Source organism: Pleurodeles waltl, chromosome 2_1 (assembly GCF_031143425.1).
Source record: "Pleurodeles waltl isolate 20211129_DDA chromosome 2_1, aPleWal1.hap1.20221129, whole genome shotgun sequence".
Taxonomy (NCBI): domain Eukaryota; kingdom Metazoa; phylum Chordata; class Amphibia; order Caudata; family Salamandridae; genus Pleurodeles; species Pleurodeles waltl.
In genome coordinates this window covers 194,070,754-194,095,132 of record NC_090438.1, presented here as the reverse complement: position 1 = coordinate 194,095,132, position 24,379 = coordinate 194,070,754, and the positions used below count along the sequence as shown (strand labels likewise).

The 24,379-nt window shown below is 42.6% G+C and overlaps 1 protein-coding gene across 4 annotated transcripts in view; it reads right to left on the bottom strand.

The window, feature by feature from the left end:
• Positions 1–24,379, bottom strand: part of NRK (Nik related kinase) — a 720,008-nt gene that overhangs the window by 94,751 nt on the left and 600,878 nt on the right. For all 4 annotated transcript variants that reach the window (XM_069212387.1, XM_069212389.1, XM_069212388.1 and 1 more), the window contains one exon: positions 550–709. In XM_069212387.1, coding sequence (XP_069068488.1) covers positions 550–709 — 160 coding nt within the window. The remainder of the gene's footprint in view (positions 1–549; positions 710–24,379) is intronic.

Here is a 24,379-nt window from a genome sequence, read left to right as displayed (position 1 = left end):
AAGTGGAAGTCACCTACCTAGTGGACCTATGGGCTTAAGATACCCTCACAGGTTATTCATGTGAACAGGCTGAAACTCCACTGTTAGACCTGACAGCGTTAGGGTGGTCAGCCTCAACATTTTGCCTGCTCCCCCCACTTTTCGTGCCTTTTGGCTAGGTTCATGCTATAGAAATACCATATACATGCATACGTACATAAAAAAGTTGTTGCTTTTCAGAGATCCTCCTACAACGGGAGGACTAAGGAGATGCTGCAGTCCTGCCACAGCCTCATTCCTTCTGGCAACCACCCCTAACCAGTTCTCTGAGAGGCTGCCAGTTTGACAGTCACTGGGAAAGGGCATGAATTGAAGCCCATGGGTCACCTCATATAGTTCACATACAAGATAGAATTACTAAGATAATACAACACAAGCCTCATATTATTATAGACATAGAAGCAAACTACATCATGCAAGGTATTCAGTGAGTTGCTGTTCTTTGTAAGCATCAGTGAATGCTGCATAATGTGATGATGTTTTTAAATCTGTTGTATCTAATACACATACCCACAGACGCCGGCATTTCGCCCCATTGTAAAATGGTTTCCTTTGTGAAGTGTCCATAGGTATCAATGTAGACTCCTTCGTCCTCATACGTGAGCAGAAGTTCCACACCATTGGTGTTTGGCAGAATAATAATTGCATGTGGATGAATATTCCCTTGGATCTGAAAACACATTTTATTCAGATTAGAAATGAAACTGCTTGTGATCGGAAGGCATCAATCTATCTGGGTTTATACGGCAATACACAAAATATTCAAAACAGTTGTGTCTTGGCTCACTGACAAAACTGGAATAAATGCATTTCCACAAGACTGCTGAGTGATGTATTTTTATATTAGCCACAACAAAATATTTTTTTCTCCCACTTGATTTTATAAAAGTAGATTCTCCTGTCAAAAATGCAGAAGTGCTCAAAACACAATTTAGTCTGTGAAAGTTTTTTAAGTTATAGGACACATGAGATATATTTTGAATGATGCAGTGATATATTACTTCCAAAATATTGATATCAGCAAGCATCAATATCAATATGAATTTCTTACCCTCAACATTAAATAATTTGATTCATGTTAGTTTGTTAGGGTTAGTTTGTCATTTTACAGCTCGGCATGAATGGCACTGGGCCAATCCTATGCTTAAAGATTTTGCTGTATAAACGGCAAAAGACTTTGTTGTTTCTACGTGGATGGCACTGTGACAATCCTATGCTTAAAAACTTTGCTTGAAAAACAGACATTTGAGGTGAGCACATCTAGTGTCGCTGGTGCTGCTTGGTGCTCCTTACTTGAGTTGCTCTCCACCTAAACTTGGGAACTACCCAGAGTTCTCTCTTCTGTTTGCATATAGATATATATATATATATATATATATATATATATATATATATATATATATATATATAGAGAGAGAGAGAGAGATAAATATATATATATTTATATTTATATGTATACATATAATAATAATACATCAATTACTGCTATAATGCTATAAACTCTATTTAACCAACATTATGAAAACTACTTGAGTCTAAGAATATTAAATATACTATTCCCACTATAGTTTATGCAATGACAGGGAAATTGTTGGACTTTGGAGGGGTAAAACTTACTATTCCTACTGCAGTCTGTGCAACATTAAGGATAGCACTGGATTTTAGAGGGGTGAGATTTACTATTACCACTCCAGTCAGCGCAACAGAAGGGAAAGTGTTGGACTTTGGAGAGATAAAATGTACTATTCCCACTCCAGTCCCTGCATCCATAGGGAAAGCACTGGATTTGGGAGAGGTAAAATTTACTATTCCCACTCCTAACAGGGCAACGAATAGGAAAAGTGTTGGACTTTGAAGGGGTGAACTTTACTATTCGCACTCTAGTCTGTGCAACAGTACAGAAGGTGTCAGATTTTGGAGGGGTGAGATTTACTATTCCCATGCTAAACTGCGCAACAGTAGGGAAAATGTTGAACTTCAACAAGGTAAATTTTAGTGTTTTCACTGTAGTCTAAACAAGAGTAGGGAAACAACTTCACTTCGAATATATTATTACATTTATGAGTAACACCATGAATGTTGAAAACATATTAAACCTATAATATAAAAATTATTGTGAGACCTGCCAGCCCTTGGCGTGGTTTACCCTGTTGTTTTGGCTTCTGACTTCCTGTTTTGATCCTGTGCTGAACTTTGTTTTTGCTGGCTATGGTGACCAGTGCTAAAGTGCAAGTGTTCTCTGTAGCCTTGTAAACTTGTCTCAGACCTGCTACTGCAGTATCTGTGTGAGCAGGTTGGAACTGCCAGTTCAACCAAACCATCCCTTTTACTACTTGTAAGTCACCCCTAAGGTACGCCCCTAAGGTAGGCCCATGGGCAGGGTGCAGGGTATTTAAAAAAACGTTGTATTATACATGTCCTGATAGTGAAATACTGCTGAATTTGGTGTCCACTACTGCAAGGCCAATCTCTCTTATAGGTTTACATGGAGATTGCCTTGAAATATATTTTAAGTGTAATTTCCCATTAGTAGCAGATAGAGATGTGGAGTTTGGGGTCTCTGAACTCACAATTTAAAAATACATCTTTTGGTGAAATTGGTTTTTTAAGTTTGAAAATGCCACTTTAAGGAAGTGGGCATTTTCTTGCTTAACTATTCTGTGCCTCTTCCTGTCAGTGGAATACATGGCTGGGTCAGGATGACACTTGAGCTGGTTGTGAATTCACTCTAGACGGCCACAATATGGGAGCTGAGATGTGCTCTGCATATCCTGATAGGTCTTCCTGGGCTAGAGTGGTGGGAGGAGCTGACACTTGCACCTGAATGGGGCTGTGCCTGTCCTTACACAAAGCATTCTCCAACCCCCTAAAGTGTGTCTGGGGCCAGGACAGGAAAGGCAGGGTCGTATGCACTACAAAGACCTTCCTCTGAAGTTTGCCTACTTCAAAGGCAGAAATTAGTATAAGTATTGGGCCTCTTAGATTATAACTTCAGAACACTTATGGACTGAGGACATTCTGCCAGGAAGAAGAGCTAGATGCTATAGGAAGGACTGCCACTTTGCTTGTTGCTTTGCTGTGCTGGCCTGCTGTGTGCTGCTTCTGTCCTGAGAGTGAAAGCACTGGAATTTGCTTTCTACATCCTGCTTTCCAAGGTTCTCCAAGGGCTTGAACTGAGATTGCCTTCTGTTAGAAGTCTCAGGGGCATCAAAGACTTCTTCTGCCAGCACCTGACTTTCTTGTTGAGAGTCCTGACTTGCCAAGTGGTGCCAAATCCCTTGGTAGTGAGTCTGGTGTAATCAAGAAGAAACCAAGTATGTCAACTCCAGAGCAACTTCAGAACTGGTGCCACTGTCCAAATCCACGGCGCTGCCTGCACCTGGAGCTGTGGTCCCCGCTGAGTGCAATGACCACGACCAGTGCTGCAGACTCAACACAGCTTCAGCGCCTCCGAAGTCCTGCCACAGTGTGAGTCCTGAGTGCCGTGTCCTTGACATCCAGGACACCTTACTCCAACTCCTTCACAGCACCTGTGGCCCTGTGGTGTGATTGCGACACTGCAAAGTCGACTGCACAAGTCTTGACCTGCTGGATTTATTGTAAGGAACTGACGCCTTGTCACCGACGCCGCATCACCTCTGCTGCAACCGTAAGGAACCAACACCTCACCTCTCCTGCTTCGCAGTAAGGAAACGAAGCCTCACTTCCCCGGTAGCAGTAAGGAACCTACATCACACAGGCTCCAGCGACGCCTCACCTCCTAGACTCCGTGCAACGTCTTTGCTTTCTCATCGTTTTCCAACGTACTGTACTTGGGGTCCAGGCGACTCCATGACTGGTCCACACTCCCTTGCGAGTGGCGTCGGACTGTTGGGAACAACTCTGTCAACGACATAGTGATAGCCTCAGTTGGAGCTACTGTGTTTCTAAGTGCTATAATGAAGTTTAATCTTTGAAAATGTGTATCTTTGCTTGTGTATGTTGGATTTAGGTCGCTTTGGTTTTGTTTTATTCAGATAGAAATTTGTTATTTTTCTAAACTGGAGTGGAGTACTTTTGTGATGTTTTCACTGTATTACTGGGTGTGTACAAATACCTTACACATTGCCCCTGAGATAAGCCTGACTGCTTGAGCCAAGCTACCAACAGAGGTTATCTTACTCCCTTACCCTGACTAGAGTGAGCATCCCTATTTGGACAGAATGCCAACCACTGCCAAATAGAGACCCCATTTCCAACAATTATTAATTAGCATAAGTATGTGTGTATTAAAAAATAAAAAATAATCAATTTACACAATTACTACAGTATTAAAAAATAATCAATTAACATATAATTGTCCAATTATTAATTAATTAACTTCCCACCCTATACTGCTAAAACCTAGCAGCCTGCATCCAAAATATAACTTAAAAATATGTATTCCATAATTTACATGTTTAAAATCAATTAAATAATTAATTCACAATTAATGATTAATTGTTAATTCGTCCTACACCCCTTTAAACCTAGTAGCCCACACCTAAAGTATAATTGAAGTAAATATGTATTCCATGATTTAAATATTTAAAACTCAATTAAACAATGAATTTACCAATAATAATTATATATTAATTAACTTCCCATCCTATAATACTACAAACCTAACGGCCCACAACTAATATATCAGTTAAATAAATCAGTACTTAATACATTGATTAAGTATTGCCTAATTAACTTCTCACTCTAGACCCCCACAAATCTAGCAGCTCACAGCTAAAATATAGGCAAAATAAATAAGTATTCCGTAAATTATATAACAAAAATCAATTAAATATTTATCAATTAATAACTAATTGTTAATTATTACTTAACTTCCAACGCTATCCTCCTACAAACCTAACAGACTGCAAATAACATATAATGAAAATGAATAAATATTATATAATTTACATAATAAATATCAATCATATCGTTGAATAAAATGTATAATTCATAATTACTAACTAATTACCTTTCCACTCTTTCCCATATAAACCCAACAACCTATTAGGCACTATAAATTACTATAAAAATGTAAATAAAAATTTGAAATCACTCAAAATTACAAACTATATTTTAACAAAAACATAACCATTTTATAAACACATAAAATTAATATATTAACTAAACACTTTCAAATAATCTTAAAAAACAATATTGTTAACCACTATATTATTGAAAGCAATACTAGATATATTAAAAACTTTTATATTAGTTACAAAATTATTATTTATATCAAAAATGATATTCTTCCATCACAATATTTGTGTATCACAATATTAATTTTCTGATATTTCTGTATCACAATATTTTTAAATCAATATTTTGCCCAAACACCAGGCCGGTGAATGGCTCAATCAAGTCAACGAGAAGGAACTTAGAATAAAAGCAACATTAAACAAGAGGACAGAAACTGCCTACAGTCAGACCGTATAGAGACCTAATGGAAGATCAGTGTTGTCAGAGGTGAAACAACAGAATCAACAGAAGAAAGCAAGTTGAAGTAACTGAAAGGGGCAAGTAGGAGGCCACAGCAGTAAACATTCCTAAAGTAGGATAAGTATAGGATTCCAGATCACCAAAAATGCACAGACACTCACAAATGCAGTATCGCATGGGACAGGACACCAGATGAAAGCAGCCAGTACTACACCAAACTTAGCACATAAACCCCACAGTCACCTTGAAAATTAAAGGAAAAGGTTTAGGGTATCAACAACAGCAAGGAGGGAACCCCATCACAAATAGGCCCATGGAAGAGCACCCACAACCACTGACCAAAGAGCTCTCAAAATCACTGACTAAGGAAGGGGGAGACAAAATTACCCTGACAATGAGGGGAAAAAGAGGGGACACTGGCATCGCAATCTAGTCTGTTACACCAAAAAGCAGACACTCCAGGGCATATTTAGAAATAACTGGGTTAAGGGTCTTTTTGCTGTGCTGCACTAGCACTGTACCAATTTCAAAGGGCAGGAATGCACCGTATTTATGAGATACAGTGCATTCCTGTCCTTTCAGCCAGCGCTGGCGCAAAAGTTGGTGCCTAGCGTCAACACAGGCACCCTTGCACCATGGTGCAAGGGTGCCTGTGTTGTTGGCAGGATTGTTTTTGTGCAGGAAGGGGCTTTTTGCTCTTTCTATGTGTGCCGCAGAATGCAGCTCACATAGAAAGAGGAAAAAAGTAGGAGAAATAAAAACATTTCCCCTTGTTATGCCTCCCCTAGGAAGGCTTATGGTTTTTGACCAATTCTCAGGTTTACACGTCCTTCTAAGTATGGGAATGCCTCAAAACCCATGGGTGTTGAGTGCGAAAATCCACTGCAACGCCCATGGAAGGCCTGACAGATGCAGTGTAAGGCAACACAGTAACTTGTGCTGTGCTGCCTTACACCATATCTACAAGGCCAAGAAAAGTCACGCAAAGTGGCTTTGTGTGGCATTGTGGATATAGGTCTGCACTCTGTGCCACCAGAGAATCAAAAAAGTTATGCACCGACGGCACAAGGGGCTTGTAAATATGCCCTTCCATTTGTGACATAACGGCCAAACAGTGCCAACAAACACATATGAAAGAAATGGTGAGCAAGGGGCAAAAGCATGACACAAGCATCCTCTGCAGTAAAGGGCACAACCACTGAAGTGAGATATGTCAGCCCAAAGCCTTGTAAACCAAAACCAAGTTGGAAGATCAACAGTGAGTGTAAACCCTACTGGAACAGTAGACAAAGTCCACAAATACCACAATAGATGATAAGAGGACAGAGGCTCTAGGAAATCTTAAGGGGAGGTAAAGAGGGTACCCGAGAAGGATCTGCAGACCACTGTATGTGACACACGAGCGGAAAACCAGGAACAATAGCAGCCAACCCGGCATGGGTGTTTCCCACAGCCCCATGAGCACGGATAGAGGTATCACACAGAGCAACATGTGGGGCCACAACTGCAGACTAGATCACCACAGAGTGGGGAAACAGCAGTATTCAAACAGTACTGCAGCAGACCCCCAGGCCACTGCTGACAAGACAGCGAGCAAACAGACACAGGTGTAACAGCATTGCCTGGAAAGTTCATAGGAAATACAGTCCCAAGTGCTTTTCATAACAATACTTAACAAGACATCATTGAACAGCCTATTGAGCCTAGAAGTATGAAAGGCTAAAGAACATTGTTTATGATTCTGACTTGCATGTTTTCTACTGCAAAGCACTTTGACCAGGTGCACAAACAAAGTCTGCCACGAGAGTGAGGTCATCTTTGCGTGAATGATGTTAATACTTGAGGAGCTTTACTCCTGTCAGGAGAAGATACCCACTACACAACATATCACCCAACAATAGCAGCACATAAAAAGAGACCGTTCTGGCAAACCACAGGCCAGCACAGGACTGTGAAACAGGGAGACAGTAGTCTCCAATACTTCCCTGCTTTTTGGCTAGGTCTGCACAATACAAATAACACATGCATGCATACCTACATCAGACATGAAATGCAGAAAGCAACATTCATTGTACTGTTTCACAGAAGAACCTTGGCCCTATGATATTACATCCACGATTACCTTCCCTGGTGGACTAACAAATGGAAAGAGGCATCTGGCTTTAAGTCCCAATGAGCAAGCAGGGCGCTGGAACTTGGAATCACAACAGTACATCCTCTGTGAGGCATCTGCATCTGCATACATCAACAGTGGTTCCAAAGGTGACCTGACAAAATACATGTCATCAAGCTCCCTTATGGGCCAGGTAGCCAATAAAGCTGCAAAGACTCCTACCCCACAAAACTGGAGAAACATCACAGCACACACTCTCAATAACAGGCCAGAAGAACAAGCAAATACAGAAAACACTGGAAACAGTATGGTGAGGCCAAAAAACACAAATATACCTGGAAGAGCATTCACTAAATGCTCAAGTAAGGCTTCCCATGCACACGGGAGGAATAACCCACCACCTGATCATGTGGTCAAAATATCAAAGGAGGCACTGAATGGCAGTATCTGCAGGCGTGACTGAGAGCTAGAAGCTATTCTAGCATGGAAAGGCCTCCCGCAGGAAAAGCAGGCATAAAGAAAAATCAATAGAAACAATATACCACCTCCAAGGGCAGAGGATTTGCAACAAGGTGTCTGCCTTAATGATAGACAGTATAGAAACATGAGGATGACCATCTTATAACACCCACTAGGGAAATGGAAGGAGTTTAAAACATAGCTTACATTAATCATAGATAGCCATACAGCTACCTGTTTCCACAGATGGATCACCCCCCATACATTAGGACTAGGACGAAGAAGTAGGATGAGGTAGTAATATATCATTAAAACATTCAATTTGTGCTATAATTCCCATATTACATGTAGGGAGAGCTGCCCCGGTTTTGCATCACAGCACTCCTTTATGCGCCAGGCACACATCAGGACAGCATGCCCTACTACAGTGAATTTGCTGCTCTCAGTATAGGTGCAATCTTGCACCTGTGCACTGGGAACAGTGCATTAGCAAAAGGCATGCTGGCTATTTGATGCTGGAGACAACCTGGTCTGCATTCCAAAGGTGACATTTTTCCCCCAGCTGGCAGGTGTATGGAATAACTTCACCTGCTTGTAGATAGATACATATGGCGGTGCTTGGTACCCCTTTTCCTTCTTTCCAGGACTACCCTTGAGATGGGGGGGTGACTGGCTGCATGCCCACATATGTGATATGGCACAGGTTCAAAGGCCACAAATTGCTTAAATTGCATGGGGCTATGTCCCCATACAAATAAGAGCAAAGCCCTTAAAGTGCCACCAGTACACATTTATCGCCAGTACTGCATGTATAACAGATGGCCCGCACAAGCCTCTGAGGCCCATTCTGTATTTCCAAAGTTCAACAGGGATGGAAAAAGCAGATTTACACACCCATTGAGCCTCCATGGCATCTTTTGCAATATGGCCCAGGTATTTTCTTGGGATATAGGTTGGAGAATATATTGTGTCCAACAATAAACAGTGACCATAAACACAAATTCGACTTTACTCCATATGTATTAGCATTTCTTAATTTACAGACGCATAAGTGTGAACAACCAAAGTTCTGCTTGGAAGCAATTAAATGTTGCTGAATGCCAAGGCTGGGTACACCTAGTGCCACTTTAATTCAGTACCAGACACCCCACACCCCTTCATCTTACTCTAGCAGGTACCCGCTTTCCCCATTTTTGACATTTTTCTGTCTTTCATTTCATGTGTGTGTGTTTTTCCTCTTGCTCTCTGTAAATGTCTGATGCAGAAAAATAAGTGCTGGTCCCCAAAAATGGAGCCCCCTCCTTTTTTAGTTATTTTAGTTATTTCAGGTAGTCCCTTGCAGTAGCAAAGATGTAACTAGGCTTATCTGCATGGAAGGCCACAGCGCATAGAGTCTGGAATCAGCATTATTCGGATCTATAAGCAGCTTTAATATATTGGCTGCATTTGATTATTTTGGCTGCTTTAGCTGTATCATAAACATAACCTGCATTTGTAAAGCACACGTTCACCCAAGGGTTTGCACTGAAATAACGTTTATTGTTACTCAACTCAATGGTGCTCATTTTACCAACCATAAAAGGATGAGAGGAGTGACAAACTTGCAACTATAAGGACAAACACTCCACCTGCAGCGGATGAATTAGTCCACTGAGTCACCAATTCAGTTCATACACAAAGCTCCATATGGGTTCTGATGTTATAATTTGTCATTAGTAAACGTTGTTGGTGGCACTTCAATCAATTAGCAGCACAAGATGTGAGCTATGATGTATTGGTCACGGTGATGCTTCCATTTATGCAATATTGCACATAAATAAAAAGTATCATAGATCCTATAGCTAATAAATGAAAACACTAGCCCACACAGTTGTCTAGGTGACACAATCAAAACCGCTAACAAGTTGAAAATCATTGATAAAAAACAGTTTCGATGACACAGCCTAAAAACAAAGTCCCTAACTTCTAATCGAGGTAAAAAGAGGTATTCGGCGAACTCCATAACTTGAGTGTCGCTGAATTTGAAGGAGTCGCGTGGTTTTTCCCCGCGCCATACAATTAGCACCCGGCTACCGAAAATGAAGAAACACGTTTAAAAATACGCACTAGCCAAACAAATGAACAGCGAAATAAAGCAATAATGTGGGCCATTAAATTTGCAACCTGCTCAGGTGCACTACGGGGTGAACACATCATGTCAGTAGACAGTAGCACTTCCTTGTCCTACGTAAATTAATGCCGCTGCACACCTGGGCTGTCTTGCTTCAGGCCCCTCAAATAAAACAGCTTTCATGAAAAGCACCTGGCAAGCGACAACATGCAGCCACGTGCAGCCCACGCGCTGCATGCATCGTGTTCACGCGCAGGAATCAACGAAAAAAGCGCATACAAACGTTGTACTTGCCGAACAGGAAGCACTACGGCCGAGCAGTTCAGTCCGTGACTCTGCCACGACTATCCGTATCATTAGAACGGGAATCCAGAGGCGGAAAGCAATTTTTATGCGTTGTCGCGGAATTCTCATGAGCACCCAAGGCAGGGCGTAGAGAGCGCGAGGAGATAAAACGTGAAGAGAACTGAAAATACAAGAGAGCGGCGCGTGCCGTTTAAATTACAAGTGCCCACACGAAATCCCGCCCGTCTCCATCGAAAGGACAAGAGCTTGGGAGAGCAGCTTACTATATAGGAGATCCTGGGGCCGAGCCAAGGAGGGGCTCTTTATTTTTAGAACATTCCATTTTACAGAGGACGAATGCACATGGATAGAGATCCCCAGCGTACGCCTCATATCCAGGGCACAGTGCCTCAGAGAGGGCCAGACTGATTGATGTCACATGGCTCTCTTTTGGCGGGAATTCAGGTCTCGGGAAAAAATCATTAAGGGATTTTTCCCAGGCTTTATTTGTCTTTGAAGGATTTGAGCAATCACTCTAGGGGATGAAGTCAGTGGCTTTGCTTGGCAACCAATCGCCAATAGTGTTTTACCTAACATGCAGGTCGGACTGGGAATTCAGGCATTATTCTTCGTCCTTCTTCCACCCGCAGTCTTGACCATGGCATTGCACAGCTGGACTGGGAACCCAGAGCAGCCGTAGCAACTTTTTCTGACCAGCCCCTGGGAGACAGGAGGTGGGGGCGCACTATACCTTTGCACGCACAGTGATGTCTTAAAACTGTGCGTGCAGTGGTACCACAACATACGGGGTGTGCAAGTATGAGCTTGCTGCTGTTTCGGGAGCCGATTTCGCAGAACCGAATCTAAGTCACAAAACCAGGCCCCACTGCTCCAAAGCTAGCCCCACCCTTCCAGCCCACCAGGAAAATGCCCGCTGCCTGCTACCGCGAGTCTGTCCCTGGCATTGCTTCTTCCCTCTCAGGACCTGCTCTACCATTCCCTTTGTTAGCATTAGCCTGGTCTTGCTGAGCAGACATATGGGCATTTCTTAAAGTGGTTTGCTGAGTGTGAGGGTTTGCGTATACTATATGGTATGGCTGTGCAGCCTACTGTGCAAACACTGTCTTGGGTCCAGTAAGGCTCGTTTGTTATACCTCAATCTCAACCCTGGATAGCTCCGGTTTTGAACAGCACGGCTTAAAAAAAGGAACTAGTGTAAAGCATTTAACAGTACCAAACAACGAAATAAGAAAGCCACACAACACAAAAGAAATCCAACAACAATGTATAAACATCAATTATATTTTTATGAATTCTTTAGGTCTAAGATGAGCAAAATCCACAACAGGGCTTCTTAGATACACATTTGTAAAGACAAGTTAATTCTCAGTTCAACCAGAAACAAGCATTGGTAACTGTAAACTGTGTAATTTTTTGAAACGTTTGTAAGAGTTCAGTTTGGTAACACTGGGCTGGCTTGGGTGACAAAATCCGACAGGGAGATGATCTGGGGAGGAGGGGCTATTTGGACATTTACCTAGCCACCAAAGTGTTTTCCAGTCTAATTATAGACTTTGCAGCACAACTGCCATAAACTTACATGGAATGGTTCTGATGCTGAGATCCAGGAGATGGAACATTCTCAAGGATTCTATGGGTACTGTGCTGTCGACAGGGGTGCTTTCAAGGTTATTCCTCAGTCCATGTGTAAGATGAGGCAACTTTGGCTACAGAGGTCGGGTCCATCAAAGTCCTCTTTAGGATAGTAGAAGGCCATCTGCAGCTGGACTACTGGTCTCTGTTCACAGACGTCCCAGCGATATCCTTTGGTGGAGGCTGGTGTCCCTCTTGGGTGACCAATCTAGATTCAGATGAGTTTCCTGGGTCGGAGTGATTCAGGTGCAACTTTTGGCTGTTGAGGATCTTCCGAAGTGGCTACTGTTAGCTTTGTTGGCCCCGGTGTTGGTTCCAGGGGGTCACCCAACTGACCATTGGAGTGAGTTCTTTAGTTTGGGGCTTGGGAATGATTTTTTTCCTAGCCAGGAGACACAGGCACAGTCCTCTCTTTGCCAGCCCAAGGTGAGGCAGTGCAATCCAGCAGACGATGCAGTCTCACTTTGCCAAGCCCAGGATTCAGCAAGGCAGTCCTTCTTCAGCTCTTTCTCAAGTTCCAGTGTGATCTGAGGTTCAGAGTGCCATGGGTGCCATATTTATTCCTGGAAAGTGTGGTCACTAGCCAATGAGCTACCAGGACCCTCTCTCTTGGTGGTGACTTTCTGGCAATGTGTGGCATAGAGGAATCCCAGAGTGCACTGTTCTGCCCACTCTCAATATGTTGTGACCATTCCTTAGATTTTAGGAGCTTGTTTGCCCACCATAGAAGTGTGGCTGCCTGGGGGCTACACGCCACAGGAAATTTAGGCATTGGTCTTCCCTCTTTGTTCGCACCACCAGCCTGTCTACCTAAACAAAGGACAGCCCCTCAAGAATGGGATCGCCTTTTACCATCAAAGACAGCTTTGTAACACCTCACCCTGTAGCAGTCTGCTATTGTTTCTAAGCCTGGAAGCCATACACAGTACTCCTCAAGTGGGCCAAAAGCTGTGTAATAGCTTGTGACCACGTGAGGCCACTGGACAAACTGGGTCACAGAGTGGCAACTTTCTAAAAAGTTGCATTTTGGAAATAGTGACATTAAATTCGACTTTGGCACTAAGTCAGATTTAATGCTATGATTTATTTGATATCTTACAGTGCTCATCTCAGTAGGCCCATTCAGAAGGTAGCAGGCTGAGTGGTCATCTTGTAACTCTAAGTTAGCCAATGGGGATAACACCTCTCCCAAAGCAAAGTGACAATTTGGAAGTGTTGCTGTCAGGACATATATGTATAAAATACATGTGCCACGTATTAATATATAGTTGTCTGCCTTAGGATTCAATAGGCTTTCCTTAGGGGATATTTACATATTTTATGAAGGGAAGTACGGGCTTTGCCATTAGTTGGAATGGCAAGGTTGAAATTATAATGTGACCACTGCCTATCCAGTTTGCAGTGAGAGGCTGGGCATTATTTTGTACTTTGTCACATGCAGGGTGACACCACAGTCATGAGATCCTGGAAAGTGTATGGTGCTCAAAATTCAATCCTCATGAAACTCCCCTTAACTGGATCACATATTTTTGGACAAGAATTAGAGGAGATGGCAGGCAGAACAGGACCTCAAGAAATGTGAGACCTGCTTCATAATGATGGGTTCCTGCATTTCATTGCCAGCAATTCATTGGAAATATATTCTGTGCAGATGGTGGTTAAGCTTTTACTGTCAGATGACAGGGAGGTCAAACTAAGAGCTCATTTGTCCTGTCTCCTCAGCAATACCCATCCTTCTGCAAGATTGTGGAGTAAGGAGTCAGGGGAAAAGGGCCTCTACTCTGACTAGCCTGCCTTTGTCCCTTTTATATTTGTATCAGTTTCTACATCACCTTCACCCTTACTGGTCCCCGACCTCCCAGGATTACAAGTCTCTGATTCCTGTAACACCAGAGATTTGTCAGGACCTTCAGTAGTGGTTGATTCCACAGCATCTAGAAAGGGTGATTGTGACAACAAATGCCAACAGAATCGGTTGGGGGGCTACTTGCAGGTCTCTGTCAGCTCAGGGCAAGTGGAGCAGACTCTAGTCTCAGAATTATTTCAGTTGGAGGGAACTCACTGCAGTTCAGATGGCCTTTCAGTCGTTCCATGATTCTGCATGATTCTATTCTGAATCAGGCAGTCTCTGTTCAGATAACCAGCTAGTACGATCCAACCTCAATTGCCAGGGAGATATGCATCCAAGCCTTTTTTGCCTTTCTAGCTAGTAGGATCCAACCTCAATTGCTAGGGATGTATGCAGCTTAGTCTTTTTGGCCTTTGTCATGAGATATGACTGTGGGCAGAGGTCAATCTCCTTTCTCTGTCCGCAGTGTATCTTCCGGGATGGATTATGGACCTGTGGACCAGCTCAGCAGGAAATTTCCATTATCAGGGTCCCTCTGTCTCCCTTCTATTCTGTTTCACTCAGTTATGGAGAAGTTCAGCAGCCCCTGCTGGATCTATTTGCTACTCAGCAAAATGCTCTCCGTCCGAGTTTTTACAGTCTGATTGCCTCTCCACAAATATGGGCAATAGATGCTTTTTGGATCAAGTGGCCTCCAGGCCTCCTGTACTAATTTCCCCCATTTCCACTCATTCCAAGAGTACTACCAAGAGACACTGATTGGCCTGAAGTCAGTATTCTGTTTAACCAGCATAGAATTACATTATGGGGCATGTAGTTTCACTTTCTGTTATAACCAGAGGTGTCACGCCTGATCTGGAACTGCCCAGTGACAATGTTCTTATTTCGACTGGCAGCATTCTCTACAGGTAGTTCTGCAGGAACTAAAAGTCCTGTTATTTCCAGATGGCTTTTTTAATAGAACTAATGTGCATAGACACCCACAGAAAACAATAATACCATTGTTATTTTCCTGACATCCCCAGTTGCTAAATTGTTCTGTGTCTTATGACACAGCCAGTCAGTTTTTGGCATTTTGATGAGCAGCAGGTTGCCTTCTGGAATCTAAGCATGCAGGGTGTTGCCAACCATAAAGCCATTTTGGCTGATGGTGTCACACATGACAAAAGCCCAATTGGCTGATGTCAATATGGCAGAGGTGGGTAGGGTGAGCAAGGAGTCCAGGTCCTTGAAAATGAAAAGAAGTACGGCCTAAGGGTGAACATCATACTTCAGTGACATGTAAGTTAACAGACAATGAGGATCCCCATTAAGAAGCAGGTGAATTAACACCTAAGAGCAGGGCAGTGACTTGGGGATGTGAGTTTGATCACTGGCAAGTGGAGGTTCATGGACCTGAAGACAAATGTGAGATGTGTTAAATAATGAAGTTTTCAGCCCGTCCACATTACTGGCCCTACAAACTAAAAAAGGCTTTGTTTGCCACAAAGATACCCTAAAATTAGGCCCCTTATACTAACCAATAAGTTCTTCGCAAAAGTTCGTGATCCACAAATGTGGGCCACTTTGTTTTGGAGTGCCTTCAAAAAAGTTCTCTGCAGAAGGAAACCAATGGTCAAGGTTTAAGAGAATGCTACTCATATCTGAACAGCTCTTAAAAGGGGTGGTTGTAAGAAGATTAACAGAGACACAAAGGTTTTGTGCGTTTGCACAATGTGAATGTCGCATTGCTGTGCAATCACTGTACTGCTATGTAGAGAATCATATGACTTGTCTTAAGATTGACAGTAAGGCATAAATCTTGCTTGACTAATAATGACTAGCACAACTTTTATTTAACAAGCATCAGCAAAGGAAATAGATGTGGCTTGACTACTAGCCTTTTGGCTTTGTGAATGCTTATTTTGTTATGGTTTTTGCAGAACATTTTTGTTGGTGAAGCTGCTGGATGCTCATCAATATAAAAAAATGTCTAAAAGCACAAATATATTTTTGGTCTCAAAAGGCACACTTTGCCATTGTAGTCCCTGTCACTTAAGGCGACTAGCTATTTTACGTAGATGTGCTTCTTGTGAAGGAGCATGTTGCCATCAGTCACAGTGAAGTTAGCCTCTACTATGGGAACACAAAATAAAGCAAATATTAGAAAATACATTTTGGAAGTGAATATTTTTCTTTTCTGGATTAGCAATTTAGAGTGTGTGATTGTGTGAAAGAGTGGATGATTGTAAGGAAAGGCAAACCCCTGGAGGATGGATGCCCGAGTAGTTGGATCAAATGAGTGGCCCAATGCATAGATAATTTGTGGGCGAATGAGTCCAGAGATCTGGGTCTGGTCATTCAGACTGAACCATTCCCATCAGGAACAGGGGCAAGACTGATTTGCAAAAGGCTGGGTCCAACTGAGGTGGCAGCCCGTGCAATTGTCAGTGGCTGAGACTAATTCAAATATTCCATCCATCACCTTGTTGTTTTTGCATTAACTGTCCATGAGGCAGTTGAAGGAGACTAACTGCTGATCCTTGGAGAGCAGTTCTAGCCACAGAAAGCAGGAGTCACCTCAGGCTTCTTCACAGGTAAGTCAGTCCTCATTTACTGGCTCTAGAAGCAAAGACCACTTTATCTTTAAATATATACCTTTATTGTATTTCCTAATGACAGGCAATAGTAGCAATTAGAAAAGAGAAAAGCTTTATCTAACAGATAAATTAATTTTTACAGAATTTCACAAACATTTCGATCCACCGTTACAAGCAAAGAAGGGAAAAGGAAAAGAAGTGTAAAACGAGGTAAAAGCCTCAGTGCTGCAGATAACTGCTAGTTACCTTTCAAGCATGAATTAGGTACCACAAACCAATCAAACCTCTGTACGTTAGTTTTATTTAGAGTTGCTTGACTTATAAGTGCACCTATTTAATTTTACATATTGTATTTATGAAGTTCTTTCACTACTAAAAGACCATTTCAAATGTTTTGTTAAGATGGGGGAAGAAATACTTCCACAGGGCCTGCAAGTGGGACCACAACATTTTCAAAGATCAGATGTTATGGCAAAGGTTTTTTGCTTCAAGGTCAGATGTTGGAACAGACACATTTTCAAGACTTTCCTTAACCTGCTTCAAGGCCAAGAGGAGGAGCGGAGAATGTTTCGGAGCAAGGAGCCTGACCCACATAGAGTCTGTCTATAACATTGCTTTTTCATAGGTTTTTGGATAGAGTCTCTTTTGTGTGGCTTTTTGCAGACATATTGAATGGTGTCATCAGGGTGTGCAAGGCCTCAAGAATGAGTTCTACAATTTCCATAATTATTAGAAGGCTGTTGAGTGGCAACATTGCAAGTTAGATATTTGTTATTGAGGCCTCAGGCCACGTTTGAAATAAATGTAATATTTTACATTCTTCACCACTGTTGTTACAAGAGCAATTCTGTATGACAGGAGTAGAAATCTGTGACATCTGTCGCATTTTGGATCTGAATTAATCACGGTTGACAGCTGCACACAAGAAGCAGGATTTCCCTTTTGAAGATGTTAAAGTATTGACAGTTGTAATTTGTGCAATTTTGGATGGCAATTTGATAGTCTATATCTTGCCAAAATGTATGGTTTAATTAATGCGAATCTAGATATCAATGGCCTAATAAGATATGCCACGCTGAAATTGTTTAAGATGTTTGTCAGATGTACCATGTAGGCACTTAAAGGAGTCAGGATTAACACCTCCCCTTGTGGGTCCCTGCATTGGACATTAGTCATGGAGGATAGGTAGTGTTTCATTTTAACTTAGTAGAACCTATCACGCTGGAAAGAGGAGAGCTATTAAAATACTAGTTCTCTCACACTAAAGGCTGTTAATTCCTAGGGCTGGATTCTAACAGGTTGTTGGCTGGCACTATTACTTGTCCTTGGTGGTAAGTTAGACAGTGCTTGGTGCAAACACCTTTTAGCACTGTATGAGGAAAGCAGGGTTGTGGAGATGGTAATGTGTGAGAAACCTATATCTTCTTTTTGTTCCGTTGAATTTTGTGATGGTCATGGTGATGTGTTGAATATGACATGCTACTTTGTGCTGCTTTATTGCTTTTTGTTGTTGTTGCACCTGGCCCTTTTTGCAGGGTCATCCCCAGTCTTTTTGTGTCCTTCCTCCTAATTTTTCTGACCAGTTTTTGTTGGCTTTAGGACTCTGGGCACTTTACCACTGCTCAAACAGTGCTAAAGTGAATATGCTCTCTGTGTAAATTGTACTGTTGATTGGGTTATCCATGATTGGCATACTGATTTACTGGTAAGTCCCTAGTAAAGTTCACTAGAGGGGCCCAGGGCCTGTAAATCAAATGCTACTAGTGGACCTGCAGCACTGGTTGTGCCACACACATTAATAGCCTGTAAACATGGCCCAGACCTGCCATTGCAGTGTCTGTGTGTGCAGTTTTAAACTGGCAATTCGACTTGGTAAGTGTACCCACTTGCCAGGCCTAAACTTTCCCTTTTACTACATGTCAGGCACCCCTAAGGTAGGTCCTGGGTAGCCCCAGGGCAGAGTGCAGTACATGTTTAAGGTAGGATATATACTAGTGTGTTTTATATGTCCTCACACTGAAATACTGCCAAATTCGGTTTTCACTGTGCAAGGCCTCTCTCTCTGATAGGTTAACATGGGGGTTGCGTTTAAATATCCTTAAAGCGCAGATTTCCTTTGAGAGCAGATACAAAGTTGGAGTTTAGGGTCTCTGAACTCACAATTTAAAAATGCATCTTTTAGTGAAGTTGGTTTTTAAATTGTCTGTTTGAAAATGCCACTTTTATAAAGTAGGCATTTTCTTGCTTAAACCATTCTGTGACTCTGCCGGTTTGTGGATTGTCTGTCTACGTCAGTTTGACAGTTGGGCTTTTTTGCACCGCTCTAGACAGTGACACAAAGGGGGCAGGGGTGTAGCCTGCATATCTTGATGAGCCATCTGAGGTAGAGGGGAGGAAGGAGTGGTCGTTCACACCTAAAAGGACTGTGCCTGTCCTCACACAATGCAGTCTCCAACACCCTGGTGTGTGTCTGGGGCCTTGACTGGACAAGGAAAGATCTCACAAACACTTGAGACTTTGCTTTGAAGTTTGCCAACTTCAAAGGCAGAAAGAGGTATAACAAGAAGACCCAAAACCCCTGACTTTTAGAATCTTTCTGGAATCAAGAGGAACCTCTGCCCAGGAGAACCTGCAGCACTGGGAACTGTGCTTTTTGTGCTGTTCACGAGAAGAAGCCACTGCGGTGCTACCAACGATGCCGCTGGCCTGCACCATGACCTGCTGACGCCGGACAGAGCCGCACTGGTCTCACCGATGCCGTCATCATACAACTTCACCGAGCTGCTGCTCACTCCGCGACCTCTGGGCCCTGCATCGACTGCTCACACCACAGCCTGGGCATCCCTGACGCCGGCGCTCCTGCTGACACTGGTGCCGCTGCCTGCACCATGGCCTGTGGACACCGCTCGTGTGGTGCCCTAAGCACCGTCCCATCCCGCACTGCAGCCCCGTCCACTGACGCCAGCATCATCGACTCCAGTGTCGTCACCAGGCATCCGGCCTGCACCGTGGCCTATGGACACCACTGGTGAGGGTCACAAAGCACCGTCCCGTCCTGCACCGCTGGCTTTGGCCTACTGACAACAGCGCTTCAGCAACGAAAACGCCGCTGCCTGCACCTTGATCCTGGCGACACTGCACGTCGCACCGGCCCACTTCACACCGCAGCTGTGGTCTCACTGATGCAGCTCGGCACCGTCACAGAGTGCTGCCTGCACTGTGACCTGTGGGCACCGCATATCACATCGTTCCACTTCGCACCGCAGCCCCGAGTTCAATCTACAACGCGTGTGACTTCAAGGGCCCGACGACCCACGCACTGACTCCGGAACCAACATCGCAACACCAGCGACGCCGCTCTCTGGAGCTCAGTGCGGGGATCACGATGCCCTGCAAATCCAAGGTACTGTTTGCGGGTCTTCCCGACACCGTAGCTTGCCCGTGATGCCGCCGCCGGCTTAAACTGTTGGTTTTGTTGATAACGAGGCCGTGATAGCCCCAGGTGGAGCTATAGATTTCAAAGAACTGTATTTTTGAGTAAATCTTGCAGAATTCATATATCTATTACCGTATGTGGATTTTTATCGTATTTGGTCTAGTCTTATAGAAATAAATATTGGCTATTTTTCTAAAACTGGTGTGGTGTCCTTTTGTAGTGTTTTAATTTATTACTGTGTGTTATGTGCAAATGCTTTACACATTGCTTCTGAGATAAGTCTGACTGCTCGTGCCAAGCTACCAAGGGGATGAGCAGGGGTTATCTGAGCGGGTATCTCCCTTATCCTGACTAGATGGATGGTCCCTACTTGGACAGGGTTCAAGCCGACTGCCAACTAGAGATCCCAGTTGTTATATTTTACACTCGTTATGTTGTGGTTGTTGTGTTGTTTACGTTTTGACTGATTTGTTTTGTTATGTCCTGTTATGTTTTTGATGTGTTGTTATTTTGCTTTGTGGTTCGTCACTCTGTTATGTTTTTTTTTATCTACAATTACTTAAGTTGTCACCAAACATGCCTACATTTGCAATTTCTTAAAATGTGTCACTACAAGCACCCAAACGCAGCAGATTCCTTTGAAGTTCCAGTGGCAAAAAATGGCATGCCTTTGCCTAATGTGCTAAAATACCATCTTCTTTCCAAGTCTTCAACTATTTAAGACACCAGTCAGCCCAAACCTGTGAAAGAAGCCATAGCTTAAATAGAGAATCTAGTGGTCACTTTACGTGATAAGGCCTCAAAATCAGGACAATCAACTCCTTTGATGGTGCCTTACCACATTTCCCTTCCAGAGATGTTTCTGTTTTATGTGCTACTGCTCTGATAAGACATTCCTCTGGTCCTCAGATAGTCTGTGAATGGTATTGGCCTCCAAAATATACCTGTGCATGCATAAACTGCCACTTGCAAGTACTAATAGCAGATCCTGAGTCCCAAATCAGCATCAGCAGATTGTACAACTTCACGGAGAGCTCACAACCGGGGCACAAGGTACACGCGGGTGGATGGCGTCTATCTACTATTTCACCAAGACGATGGGCCTCACTTTAAAATATGCTGAACTTGTCCTGGTGTAATTTTTAAACACTGGGGCACATTTAGCAGTGTCTGCACATTGTCTTCTTTTGATCCGAACAACAATGTGCAGGCAAGGAAGGGCCTTTCTTATTTCAAAACCCAGCGTGGCTCATAACAAAGGCTAAATTTAAGGGACCATCAGACCTCCTTTTGTAGTAGGGAGTATCCCGCCCAACAGCTATATGGAGCCTAACACCTAAATCCAGTGGAAGAGAAACAAAAGCACATAGCTTGTTAGCACTTCACTCTTACTTAATAGAGGCACAATTTTTATTTTGTTTCGGCCCTGTATATAATTGATATGCACGTGTTGTAAGAACATCAGATATGTTGCTCTGTCCCAGTATTGAAACAAAATAGCCATTCAAATATCACCGTTTTTTATTTCTTTTATAGTACTATTCATCCCAATACAGGATGTAAGGGGACTTTATATCACACGTACACATTACATTGACAACAAATCATAAAAGTTTGTAAATCAATGTACAGGATATGTTACACAAGGCAGTGAAGGTTACACAATGTAGGAGTGACATATCATTGTTCACAGCACATTGTGCTAAATTAGAAGGATTACAATGCAATTGCAAGTAACATAAGGGTTGCTGTGTTAAAAAAGCAGTAACCCACGTACCTATTTACATAAAATACAAATCTGTCATCTGCATTTTAAATGATGTGCTTTGCAGGAGACACATTTACCGTGTATGCTACTTTGAGTCAAAATTGTGACTAGACAAAACAAGGATCTTGCCCACAAAAGCATTTACCATTAGGGTTATCTTACCATTAGTACTATTCCCTCAGATTTACTGGAAACACTAAGATCTCTGAAGGAGGTGCCTTAACCCATAAGATATTTTAAAATTCAGACTGTGCAACTGACTTAGCAGAACAGATTTACTGTCACGTTTCTCCCTGTGCCTATTTTTTATTTGTGGCAAAGGTTTTAAAAAATGAATGTATAAGTTGAGGCCCAGATTTGCCGTCTGGGTTGTGTCACTTTTCTGGCACAACTCTGGTGCAAAATCTATTTTAGGATTTACAGCACCACACACAAATCCCGTTTGTATGGTTTTGTCAAGAAGGAAAGAAACTAACACAGGCACCACATTGCCATGCCTTGTGCTAACTTGCATTAGGTAGGCATTACATGGGTGGTGCTTGGGTGTACCTATGTTTCCACCCATGTATTTTGACACAAACACATTTTTACAAAGACTTGTAAGCATAGGTTTGCACCAAACTGGTGAGTCTCTCTGTGACGGCATAACAAAGCCATGTATGCTGCATTGGGCAGCACACATACAAAGAGGAAATAGCCTCCTAGAATAGTTCCTGCATGGCTTTGAAAAAAAAAACAGAACACCTAATTCCTTACCGTGCGTAAGGTAGGCATTACACAGGTGGTGTATAGGCATTACCGTTAATCCAGCCATGTATTTTGTGCATGAATAATATACATAGTCTTCCTAAGGCAGGCACACTAGCTTTCCCTGGGTCAGTTTTCTAGCCCCACTTCTCTGTCAAAGGTTCATGGTTATTCCCCATTTATGTGAGGCGACATTCCAGCTAGGTCCCACTAGTGAGTGCAAGTCTTAAAAGTTCCAATACATATAAATTGACTTTATATGGGGTGATCAATGTAATACAGATGTACATGTGGTGCATGTCTTACTTATAATTAGAAAACAAACACAAATGATGGATGGAATGTAGAACCAATCAAACATTCACCCCCACTCACAGATCTGGGTTTAAGCCATCAATTCTTTTGCTCACCATGCCATCCCAGTTTGGACCCAGCCATATGCAAATCAGTCTTGACCCTGTTCCCCAGGAGGGGAAGACAGATTTGCATATGGTTGGGTCCAAACCGTGATGGCGTGGTAAGCAAAAAACGATTGATTAAACCCAGATCTTTGTGACTGGGGGTGAATGTTTGCATTGTTCAGCATTCCGCCCATCATCTATTCTTTTTGCATTTTGTCACCCTAAGTGGGAAGGGTATGCCCAGACGTGGGTCCCGTGCTCACTGCGCCACAAGGAAACAAGCTAGCCTGGCTGATGAAGGGTGATACCCTGAAATCGGTCGTAGGATGCTTGTGTCCAGTCCAGGGAGCAGCTGGCTTGGCAATTCAGGCTGGACTGTTCCTATGGCGAGAAGGGTCAAGACTGTTTTGCATAGTGCTGGGTCCAAACTGGGGTGGTGTGGTGAGCAAACAATGATGGATTAAACCCAGATCTTAGTGACTGGGGGTGATTGTTTGCATTGTTCAGCATTTCGTTCATCATCTGTTCTTTTTACTTATAATTAGGGCCAAACCCATGTGTGGTAATGTGCCCTAAGATAGTATGATTATTTGTTAATTGGTATACTGGATGGGTACCACTTTTTAACGCAATGTATATTTTAAAAATGTTTCTGTTACGTGTTTTCTATACGAATGCAGTGTTATTTTGTATTTATTGTGTTTTATATGTTTTTCATCAGCCCTGAAGAAGTCCCATTGTCTTTGAGTCAAAACGCGTTGGTTGTGTTTATCATTCACATTGTTGCTGTGATTGCCACTTGTATTACAAGAAAGCAATAAACAATATCACTTTGCCTATGAATGAGTGTCTGTCTATTTGAAGTATTGATTAATTGGCTTTTACTTCACATATGGAACATTTACCTTTTTCTTGGATGATTAACGCAAGGAGTGGAGTACCTGTGTTGTTGAATGAATTGGAGTATGGGTACACATTCCATATCCATTCTCAGCATTTCAGATTTTCATTAAATTTTGCCAAGTTGTTGCCATGCGGGGGTACAGGTCTTGCTTTTTGCTCTTCTCACATCTACCTACTACAGCAATGCTGCAAAGTTTGCAATGTGCTGCACTATAAGACAATAAGAGAGGGTAGCTTTGTTTTTATGATGCCCTTAAGTCTGAGAGACTGATGTAATTCAAAGTTATGCTATGTATGAAATGAAGGATCATGTGTGCTTACGTAGGGCTGGCTCCTTCAGTTACAGTGAATAGGCGAGCCCAGAGGCCAGTGTCACTTTAAATAAGTAGGTCAAGTTGACTGTCTCCAGTGCACCTTTTTTGCAGTGTAACATGTCTAGGATATAGAGATTCCTCAGTAGTGAGCATAGTCTAGTGCATATTATGATTTCTGGCCATAGATTGTGGTGTCTGTTGCTATTTCTAAATCTCCGTGCTTGGGTAGTTTTCTATGCAAACTAGCAATATTTTCTTCTAAA